Below are 11,781 nucleotides of genomic sequence, written 5' to 3' on the forward strand. Positions count from 1 at the left end.
TCTGATATCAGTGGGGCATTTTCTCCCACTAAGGTTCCACTCACTTAATATTTGTTTTTTGGACTCTGTAAACCTTTTGCTGGTTGTGTGGAAAACAAATCTCAGGAAATCAGCATTTCCTGAAATACTCAGATCAGCCCACGAGAGACCAGCAACCATGTGGTGTTTAACATCCCTTAAATCACCCTTCTTCCCTACTCTGATGCTGGGTTTGAACTTGGTTGTCCTGACCCTGTCTACATCCCTAAATGGGTTGAGTTGCTGTCATGTGCTTGGCTGATTGGATACTTCCGCAGATGGGAACAAATATACCTAAACAAGAGGACAGTGAGTGCATAATCAAGAGATAGAATATCCACACATCATTTGTCTAATGCAGGACTGAGATAGACTTACATGTTTTCATTTCTGTAAAATCATTTTAAAGTAAAGTAACTGAGAAAAGACAAGAACAAAGAAAATTTCAAAAAATATTTTAATAGTAAAAAAGTAAAACTCTGGGTGCAAGAAAGCCATGATGCAGTTTGTAGATTGCCAAATGACATGAGTATAAAAACTGTAACAGCACCAGAGGAGACAACTAAATGAGCTAAGTCATTTGTCTGCATGCAGCCATGTAACTCAGAGGAATGTAAAACTGTAGACTGTAGAGGTGAAGAAACAACAAAAACAAAACATGAAATATGGTGACATTTTATGAAACAAAAAAGAAAACAAACAAAAATCAATAATCAAACAATAAACAGCAGCGGGAGTGAAAGTTGACATCAACTGACCCACCCTCTTTAACCCCTTTTCTCTGTTTATTAAATAAAGGAGAAAACCGCAAAAATAAATCTTACAGGGGACTTATTATGCTTTCCTTTTGTCTGTGATGATATTCTGTTAATATGCTCAAATTAAAAATAACTAAAGTCTAAATTAAGGCTCTGTTTATCAGAGGAGGTACTCCTAACATGGTCATCCCAGGTACACTACAAAGACTCTGAATACAGAAGCTCCGCCTACCAGTTGTTAGAACTTTGTTTCTGAGGGGCAGCCAATCAGAAGAAAATTGGCTTAAATGGGGAGGAGCCTAAACACTTTGTTTTAGACAGTGGATGAAGTGAAGGGCTGTGCTATTCAGTTCAATCCAATTTCATTTATACAGCATTGTGCTAACGCCCACAATAAGATTTTAAAAAAGGATGATTCTGAACTGTGGATCACACCAAGCTAAAGAATAAAAATATGGAACTGAAAATAGACACAATAGGTCCTTTTTGTAAAACTCTGACAACTTCAAGGGAAGCAACAGGCAATATTCTATAAAAATGCTACAGCATTAATGAAAATGTGGCAATACAACTGTAGGACCCTAGATGCAGTCTGATTTCTTGTGCTTAAAATGTATACTTTTATTCTGATAGTCTGGTGCAGACAGGAAGTTTGGCAAGAAGAGAGTGGAGCCACACGGTTTTTTGACCTCTCAATCTCTCTTCATCTATTTTGAACTGAGCACACACAGGTAGTCTCTGGCTTAGTGCATAAAAGCTCAACTTCTGTAACAATATTGAAGTAAAAAGAGTAAAACTGGCCTTTATCCACTGACCTACAGTAGGGGAAAAAAGATGTCATTCTTCAGTCATGGTGTATCGTTGGCTGTGAGTGTCTCGGTTCTCTGAGTGTCATTGTCTGCAGACAGCAGCAGCTGGTCTGAGGAGCTTTGAGCCTCGGGGTCATCAGATGCTTCAGTAGGCTCTTCGGGTAAAACTGAGTATGTTGGGACAGCGTTGAACATGATAAAACCCACGGTGATGACGACAAATGAGACGATGTACAGGGCTGAAAACTGAGACACACAACAGGGACACAGATTAACGCTAGAGGATTTTGTTCATGTGTGAGGCCTTTTTTGCTTATACCTCCACTGTCATTAATCAAATGGAGTTGTTGTGGGCAGTGTAGTATTTCAGGTGTACGTCCTCTCCTGTTGTAATCCACCTGCTACAGTTAAACAACTATGATCTACCTTGTGTACTTTGTGGTTGGGTTTTGACTTCAGACCGTTTCTGCATTGTTCTGAACTAAAAACAGTTCTAGGAGGTCAAAACTTTCCAAAAGAAAAAAACCCATTTAAAAACCAAGCAACAGTAACAAGAACACAAAATTCTTCTTCTGTCAAATCCTAGCCAACCTTCACATATCCATTAACCCTCCCCGGGTTGACTGGCAGCCTATTGTCATGTGAAAAAGTCAATTTTTGCTGTTTATTGGTTTTTATGCAAGTTGAAATGCCTTCTTTTTTGCAAGTCTTGTCAAGTCAACTTTAGAATAAATCTTACAGAAAATCTTCATCAGCTGATCACACTTCTACTACCCTGTGTAACGTATCGAATCCTTAAGGAGCTATGGGGATGACAGGGTTTGCTGATGCATAATGGATGATACAGGGATCTTGACCATCCTCTGCATCATTTACTGGGCATGCTGCTTGAACATTTTCTCTAACGTCAGCCTTAGACTTACTGCCACAAGGTCAGATACAGGAAATCATTACCCCCTTATTTAAATGCACTCCTAGCATTTATTTTACTGAACAATATACCTATTTGATTTTCTAAATATTTCTCACTGGTCATGTGCCTGTCATCTTGTTTTTCATGCTCTAGTAGGAACCAACTGGTTCAGCACAAAATAAATATTTTAACTAACCAAATAAATCATTTGCATTTCCTGCTGCTGCGAGACAAGGCAGAGCTATCGCTCATTTCTCTCATTAAGGACTGACATGCATACATACAGACATCACAAACTCACCTTGTACATGAAGAGAAAGAGGCCACAGAAGAGGCTGAAGAGGTCAGCAGTGAGCAGAGAGAGGTTCACTGCTGTGGCGCTCGTCATCTTCACCACTACAGGCATGAAGCTGTATAAAGCGTACATGCACAAGGTGTAGACTACAAACAGCATGGCTGCAGAACACAATAAACAGATTTGAGTGAGAGGCAGTGGAGTGATATTAAAATCAGAGACGCTTCTATAAATGTGATTATGTTGCAGTTTAATATGACAGTACAGAAAGTGAACTCACAGATGTGAACGTCCCACTTGATTTCTCCTACTGCACGTGTTTCCAGCACAACTCTGCAACAATAAGCAACAAGTTAAAATGATGAGGGAACATCATTAATAAAGGGTATTGCATCACAATTAGGTACTATTAGGTATTATATGATTAAAAAAATATTTGTTTGCATTTGAACTCATTATACATGAGTAAAGGTTGAGCAACCAAAACTGGCTCCTGAAGGTCCTTATATGTAAGATATCATATCATCATGTTGCCTAGCAACCACTTACCAGCGGCCTAAAATGACCTGTTTGTAGCTTCATGTATTAAGAAGAGGATGATTTTGATTTCTGTTTAACTTTCAAAACACTTAATATATATCCACAAAATCTTCAGTATGTGTAGTATATTGTGACATCATTGTGTTACCTAGCAACCACCTATCGACTGACTAAAACCACCAAAAACCCACATTTTTCCTGTTTCTTTGTTTGTTTTATTAATTTGTTTTATTCACGTTAACACTGGTGCTAGCCTTGGTCATCCTCAAATCCTCCATATTCATACATATACCCACAACCTAAATTTAAATAAAGCTCAACAAGCAAGGTCTTCTCACACAGATATCACTGAAATTCATAGAAAGTATAAGAAAAAAAGATGCTAAAATCACAATCATAATCTCAAAATTTTCCATTTTCCAACTATTCTTGTTAACATCTTCTATAGTGTCTATCATGGTCTCATCTATGTGTTTTTGCTCTCGCCTTCTTATTGTTCTGAAACCAGATTAAAATTTTAAAACACAAGTTGCTAGCAAATAAGCAAACTGTGGGTAATTCTCATTTCTGACTCTTGGAATGACTTAAATTCATAAAATGGATTTAATGTTTTAAATGAGCGACCCAGTCCAAAAATAATCAAAGTGTTTGTGAAGGTCAGGTCCTTTGCTTGTCTAAGATCTGAGGAAAGACCCAAAGGATTTTGAAACACAGCTATCGCCCCCTGCTGGCTGTTAAAAGGAATTCAGGTTTAAGACACATCTGGTTCATCTATTAAACAATGTGGGCTGGCAGAGAGCTGTGATGTATATTATCTGATGGCAAAAAAGTGACATTATTCACATTATATTAATGATATTAGCACATTAATAGTGGCTCAACAATAGTCATTACTCTGTAACAACAGTACAGAACAATACTACCTGCTGTGTCAGTGGTGCAGAAAAACACAATATCTTACAGTTGTACACCGCTGATGAGAGTCCCAAACAGGCCCATCATGCCCAGGAATTCAACTCTGCTCAAGTTCTTCACTGTGTGCTCCTGGCACATGTTGGATATGGCGTAGAGGACGGCACTGAGCAGGACCAACCCATCGCCCAACAGTACATCACTGGCTGCACAGAGAGAAAGAGACAGTTAGTATAAGACACAGGCACAATTCCAATTTAATTCAGTTCAATTCATACCAACATCTGCCTCTCAGACACTGAGGAATTATTTAATATGAACCTACACTGACTGCGTTACGAATCTTTTACAGTGATAAATGTATTTTTGCCTGTTTGTTTGTTTTTAGTCAGATGAGGATACTGGCTGTCTGAATGCCTTCATGCATCAAGAGGATAAACAAAAAAGTCTGACATTAACTTTGACTGGGGAAAATGTTCTTACTGGATCCCTGGTCTCTTCCAGCCAGAATGTCAGCTCCTACCATGGCCCCCACCCCCAACAAACACACTGCTACAGCTACAAAGTGGATCACCCGATATCGAGTCTTCAGGAAAAACCAAGAAAGTAACATCAGCACCGGGATCACAAAGCAGTCCAGCAGCTGAAACACACACAGTGACAAACAGGCGTTAACATGAGGGCAAAAGACATGTTGCACTTCATGCAAGCCAGCTTGTTCCTCACAAACAGACCTCTTTAGTATAACCTCCTACCATGTGAAGTCAGCCAAACTTGACTAAAAAATAGTCAAGTTCGGCTGTAAACCCAGAGTGTTTTTTACACCAAGATGGGAGAATTTTACTGAGAAAGTGAGAAACACCATACGTTCACATAGTAGCACCTGTTTTATGTCCCTCTTTGAGTCTATAGAGTATCATTACATACAAAATAAACATTGCACTTATTTCAACAAGACTTCAAACTAGCAGCTAAGACAATAAGCTCATCAGGAGAGCAGCATCAGGCTCGCCCCCTGCTGCCCAGTGAAGTCTTTTGGTTAACCAAACTATACATGTGTTCAAAGCAAAGTCAGGAGAAGAGTCTTTACTGACAACACTCTTTTGTTACCTGTATACTTGTCAGCGTGGTAAACTGGTACGCCTTCACTACTGTGTAGTTCGCCTCAACGTCTGCTATAGCCATCCCCAAATACTTCCACCAGTTGGTTTTTAAAATCTGTAGGATGTTCCTGTCACCTGAAGAAACACATCAGACTGAATTCAAATGGTCCATAAGACCCTTTAAACATCTAAACACTGCTTTACACATACATTTGGTGATCTGAACAAACTGTGAATCATTAACTCCTTTGTGCTATTTTCTGCTCCTTTGATCTTATTTTACTCACTGTTCAAAGGATATTATAAACAAAGGGAATTAAATTAAGCTTCCTTTTAGAGGAGTTGATGCTGTGCTGTGTTATAACCTGGATAATGTTCATTTATTTGCATTCAAATAGTGGTTACGTGATACGATTATGACATCAACGTGATTCTGCTCCATTGCTAAATATTTTGTATCCATTTGTAATTAATTAATGTGTATATGTAAACAGTTTATGTTTACGATAAAAGATGGATTTTCAGAATAAGAGCTCTAGTACTAATATTTGTTTCTGTCCGCTAATATGCTTATAGTGAGCAACATGAGGACAATTAATCATCACATAACACTGCAGCTTCTGTGAACTCTGCACAGAATTTTAGTTTATTGCCTATTGTCCTTTTACCTTGTTTTGTGCTATATTACAAGGATGGAAGCTCGGATGACACAAGTCTTAAATAATGAGGCGATCTCTGTGAGCCAGACGCTCAGACTTAACCTTGTTTTTTCTGCTCTTTATGAGATCAGTGAGAGCAGATAATATGATACTATAGATTTTCAGGCACAGAAGTCACAATCATCTGTGGTTCAAACCTTCTGCTTGCGATAGGCAGACAATCAGAAGAAAGTTGTGTTGAAGGGGGAGGAGCTTAAACAGCTTGTTTCAGACAGAGGATGATCTAAGAGGCGGCACCAAGTACCTTATAAAATCCTTTTGGCTGCTCCCTTTAGGGGTCATCACAGTGGATCATCTGCCTCCATCTCATCCTATCCTAAACGCCTCCTCTGTCACATCAACCCTCTGTACGCAAAAAGGAGGAGGACATGAGGGGCTGATGTGACAGAGAAGGATTATTTTTTAACAGTGAATCAGGCAAAGCTACTCCAAAAATAAAAGCATGGAGCTGGAAATGAGGTTAATACTGTACATCTCCTTTAAAGTTCACTCTTGTGGTCTCACCACTATTCCTTTTCCCGCTAAATCAGCTTACTTTACCATAAATTTGCAGGTTCATCAGTATGATTGATGCTACAGAGAAACATTTACTTATTGTGACTCACTGAGAGCAGCCAGAATGTCAAATATCCTGAGAGCATGACAGTCTGACCTGTGCGGGTGCTGAGGTGTGTTGTGTAGGTGAACAGCAGGAGGGCGTAGTTGAGGAAGCTCTGCAGCATGGGTGTCTCCACTTTGGCATGAGTCAGGTACTCACAGCTGACTGCTGTCCCACATATCAGCAGTGACAGGACCTGACCCATGAGTATAGTCTTCAGCAGACTCCTGGTAAGTGAAGAACACGAATCATGCATCAAAAGAAAAACACTGTCGTGAATGTCATGATGATATTCCAACTTGCAATTTGCTTAGGGACATCTAACCGAATATTGGTAGGGGTGGATGCATATATTTGTATATTCAGCTGTATGTGCACTCTTGACACTGTGTGGTTTAGAGAAAATCCCAAATAAATAAACACTTGTGCACCTGATTTTTTGTTTTTACAGTCATTAAATATGTATGCTGTTCAACCATTCAACTCATTCAACCATTCGACTCTTGAAAAAATGTGGATGTAAGTTCTCTAGTTCTTTTACAACCCTGGTGATTCCACGCCTGTTACATTCACTGATACAACATACATTACAGTAGCTAAAAACGAGATTTACACATCTAGATTTGTGCTCACCACGTGAAAACATCTCTCAGGTTGTATCTGTGCAAACCACAGCCAATCTTCATTTTCCCACACAATCTCTCCTCCACGGGCCCCTCCATCTCTCTAAGAGCTAAACATAAAGACATAAAGACATGGACACCGAGCAAGATTAAAAGCTGGAAGAAAAATAATTGGGAATTAGTGTCTTTCGCTTTCAGTATCTTCATCAGACTGCCCAAGCAGAGCATGACACCTAATCTCCAAAGGACTGAGGTTAATGTACAAACACATTGCATGAAGTGATTAAAACCGGTTATATATATATATATATATTTCGTTACGAGCTTTGTGTACACTGGAGGCGTCGACGCTGATAGGTTTACTATTACATGCTTTAGTTAGAAAATAAATATCCCGAATTGTAGTGTAGCTCGTAATGATTCGTAATACGTACTTAGTTACGTTAAAGCAGGTATAAATAATTAGTAGCAAGTACAGAAATATTAAACTTAAACTTTTCAAATGGAGTTTGGTGAACCTTGCGTCATTTATTACACTCCATTAGCTAAACAGCTAACAAAACAGCGAATTAATCCATGAATGTAAATGAATATGAATAAAACATACATTTTGACGTTCAATTATGTGGTGACATCCTCCAGCTGTGATGATTTCATGTTTATTCAGGAAGAAAAAAATCTTCGTCCACGGGGAAACACCTCTCAACCAGGATGAACAGGACTAACCTCGTGTTCGCGTAGGACCGCCCCTTACGCTCTGATTGGTTGCAACGAATTCTAGGTGACGTGTGCACAGTGCAGTCAAACTTATTAAGCTGATAAAGAGGATAATTACAGTTAGTTTAGTCAGAAAAAAATAACACAAAACGTATTTTATTAGGGATGAATTATTGTTATTAGTATATTTGTACAAATTGCTCATTGATGCTTTGGCAGTGTTGTTTACGGAAACTTTCATGCTTATAAAGTCCTACTTGCTGATCGCGTACTTGTGGCATGCGGTGTGGAGATCTGCCTTTCTGATTTTTCTGATGGGCTAGCACTGCATCTCTATGCCTTGTTCCCGAGTTCCACATAATGTTCCACATTTTTTGCAGAAGTCAGCATGTGAGTCTAACAACACACACTTTATGTTTTTAAAAAGTTGCTGATCCGAAAAAACCAAAGAGGAAATAACCAGACAGACGAGCAGACAAAAGTAGGCTACTAGCAGAGGCTAGAAACAGAGATTATATTTCTTCCGTATTAGCCTCTCTTCATTTGCTTCCTCTTAAAACCCTTTTAAGATAAGATAAGATAAGATAACCTTTATTACAGGTTCCCACACGTGTGGGAAATTTGTTTTGTTACAGCAGTGGACAGTGCAAAGTTGCATAGAAAAATTAGAGAAAAAACACTGGAATAATATATCTATGAGATACTGTACACAATAGAATAGAATAAAATAAAATACAATATACAATGGAATAAAATAGAATACAAATGCTATATACAATTGAGTATAATACAACAATGCGAGAAAAAAGTATTGCACTTAGTGTTATTGCTATTACACATGTGTGGATGTGTGTGTTTGATCAGTTGAAGTCTTTGTTGTGAGTCCGACAGCAGTAGGGAGGAAAGACCTGCGAAATCTCTCCAATCCTTCTCCTCACATAAAAGCCCCGAATTGGTCCATATACCCTAAAGTATATATAGTACTTTAGTATAGTATCATTTTATCCCAATAGAGCACTTTACTCTCAGCCTGAAGGCTTACTTGTGGTTCCTAGCATTTGTAAAAGTAGAATGGGAGGCAGAGTCTTCAGCTGTCAGGCTCCTCTGGTGTGGAAGGAGATCCTAATTTGGATTCTGGAGACAGACACTCTTCCCATGGCTTCCTATGTCCCCTGGCCATTCCGCTGCTGCGTGGCATTATCCCTCATCCTGAAAGACTTGGGGTATTGTTATCAGAAGAAAAGTCTGTGAATGCAAGACATGTTTAACTAGACCATTGACAAGTAGCAAGGTCCTGCAAGATATGTCTTCTGGCAAGACAGGAAAGGAAAGGAAAGCAAAGGAAGGGAAAGGAAAGGAGAGGAAGGGAGCTCTTCTACTCCACTGTCACCAAATGCTGCTGAAAAGTTCAAGTTCAGGTTTCAGGTTTTATTGTTATGTCCAGATAAACAGTGTAGCTACATTTACCCATAATGAAATACTTTGACTCGTGCTCCTCAGTTTTGCATGACCATATAGAAAGTGTGCAGTTATATTAAGAAGAAAATAACATGAAAATAGCAGTAATAATAATAATAATAATAATAATAATAATAATAATAATACAAGAGAGAAAAAGTATTAATATTTAGAGTATTTAAGACAAGTTGGTATTTAAAGTTTGTGCAAAAGTATTTACCGGTTGTGCAAAAACTTGTGCAATGAGCATTTAAGTGGCATTTTTTGAAGTGACAGTGTGTAGAGCCCTGTAATTGTAGTGAGTGTGTAATGGTGTGTAAAGAGTGTCAGCAGTTCAAAAGCCTGATGGCTTGTGGGTAAAAACTGTTTCTGTGTCTGCTAGTGCAGGTCTGGATGCTCCTGAACTGCCTGCCAGACGGCAGAAGTGTGAAAAGTCTGTGGCTGGGATCAGAGAGGATCCGCTGTGTCTTCCTCATGCAGCACTGTCTATAGAGATCCTGCATGGCTGGCAGTTCAGTCCTGGTGATGCGCTGTGCTAATCTCACCACCCTCTGCAGAGCTTTGCTGTACAGGGCATTACAGTTGCCATACCAGGTGGTGATGCAGCCAGTCAGAATAATTTCAATGGTAATGGTTTCGATAGAAGTTTGTTAGTATTCTGGAGTTCATCTGAATCTTCTCAGGCGCCGAAGGAAGAAGAGCTGCTGTCTTGCTGCTTTTGTGATCACAGCAACATTGTGTGACCAACTCAGATCCAAATCAAGGGATTGATTTTAGGGTTCTCACTTTGTAATATAAAGTAACTCCAGGCAGTTGTTGCAAATTGGAATTTTGGAATTGAAATACATTTGAGGTGAACAGAAATACACTAACCCAAAAGTTTCTACCTCCAGTATATGCAGCAATGTGTTTATTAGAGTGGTGAACATTTCGCCTGTGATTCTTCCTGTTTTCTCATTATTTTCCCGCTTCATTTGTAGGCTATAATTAATATAAAACATTTGTAGACAACACAGAAGTTTGTATAAAAAGTAATGTTTTATCGCTATTAGCGGGTTTGTTTATTCATGAGGTATGCAGCAAATGTTTAATTGGTCATATTTCCTATATGGTCACCAGAGTGGAGAAAGTATTATACAGTAACAGTATAATGTGTCTAAGTACAGGATAGGAAATGTCCCCAGCACTTCACTTTATAAATCAAACCTACATTCTTACTCAAAGAATGTAGGTTTGATTTCTCCAAGCTTTTCTTTTTTCCTCAGGATGATCTTGTCATGGAAAAATCCCAGCAGTGACTGAGCAAAATTCCTTTTTTTATTAATGTTGTTGTACTTCTCTCCTCTCTCCCTCATGTCATGCAGGGAAGGAATGATAATAAAGACCATGCTGACAGTGAAACAATAACTGGCCCTGAGACTGTACAAACATTTTCCTATCTCCAGTTCTGCACTCAGTGTGATATGTGGCAAATGTTTCCTTTTACTTTTCCTACATATCATTTACAAGGCAGTGAAAGTGAAGTAAAACAGCAGAGGTAGTGCTATGTGGTTCAGTATGGCAGAAAATACCTTCTAATGTCTCTGATTAGATGTATTTGTTATACATTATTGTACAGGAACCTTTTTTTTTTTTGTGGTTTATTAGTCCTAAATGCATAAATTCTGTAAATCCTATAAGGTTTAGAGAACTAAAAAGAAACTTCAGTTAGTTGCAGATGATAAACTTCAAAAAAAGTTTTCACAAACGTGATTATACATCGTACCTGATTTTTTGATTGAAGTTACCGTAAAGTAATTATTAACCAAACTAAAAGATTTTTATTTACTTTGACTTTGTTTTTTAGACTCTTTATTTATTTTTTATGAACTTGCAAAAGGAATGTTTTGTGGAGGTATGGTAAAGATGACACAGGAGATCTAGGGCCGCCACATTTTCACTATAATCCCTTACGGTTGGCAAAAGTAGTGCAGTATACCTGCTCAAATTACACTTTGCTCATGTTGTTTGTGAACATAAATAAATAATATTCAGCCTGAGAATATTTTAGCTAATGTCTATAATCTGTTTATTCTACAATGTTGTAATATGATTAATTTTTAAAAATCATTTTATGTTAAAACAAAACAAAACAAACAAAACACACAAATCATTTAAAATAATTCAAATATTTTGGTCAGGTACAAACTATGATTAAATCTCATAGTGCCTTTTTTCGTTCGATGTGACCTTACAAATTTGGGAACACACAATAACACTCCAAAAATTGATTGTTAAAATGAGACTTCCACTGTGGATTAATTCCCAACAATTTACGA

General features: G+C 38.2%; 1 protein-coding gene across 1 annotated transcript; it reads right to left on the reverse strand.

Moving 5' to 3' along the window:
* Window positions 1–1,624: 1,624 nt before the first annotated feature.
* On the reverse strand, window positions 1,625–7,940 carry slc35f2 (solute carrier family 35 member F2). The gene is made up of 9 exons (XM_085364070.1): window positions 7,896–7,940; window positions 7,299–7,398; window positions 6,720–6,892; window positions 5,356–5,483; window positions 4,729–4,888; window positions 4,295–4,451; window positions 3,074–3,126; window positions 2,800–2,954; window positions 1,625–1,831 (listed from the first exon to the last, which is right to left on the reverse strand). The coding sequence occupies exons 2-9, from the start codon at window positions 7,385–7,387 to the stop codon at window positions 1,625–1,627; spliced, it is 1,122 nt and encodes a 373-aa protein (XP_085220196.1). The 5' UTR covers window positions 7,388–7,398; window positions 7,896–7,940.
* Window positions 7,941–11,781: the final 3,841 nt, after the last annotated feature.

Source organism: Diplotaxodon limnothrissa, linkage group LG10 (assembly GCF_057381915.1).
Source record: "Diplotaxodon limnothrissa isolate DT_005_m linkage group LG10, D_limnothrissa_male_GT1.1, whole genome shotgun sequence".
Taxonomy (NCBI): domain Eukaryota; kingdom Metazoa; phylum Chordata; class Actinopteri; order Cichliformes; family Cichlidae; genus Diplotaxodon; species Diplotaxodon limnothrissa.

Bases quoted from the DNA above. Each gene is read 5' to 3' on its own strand.
- slc35f2 (XM_085364070.1), bottom strand. From the start codon at position 7,387: ATGGAGGGGCCCGTGGAGGAGAGATTGTGTGGGAAAATGAAGATTGGC. The intron at 6,893-7,298 runs GTGAGCACAAAT...TTCACTTACCAG, and splicing joins CTGAGAGATGTTTTCACGTG to GAGTCTGCTGAAGACTATAC. The intron at 5,484-6,719 runs GTCAGACTGTCA...GTGTTTCTTCAG, and splicing joins ACACCTCAGCACCCGCACAG to GTGACAGGAACATCCTACAG.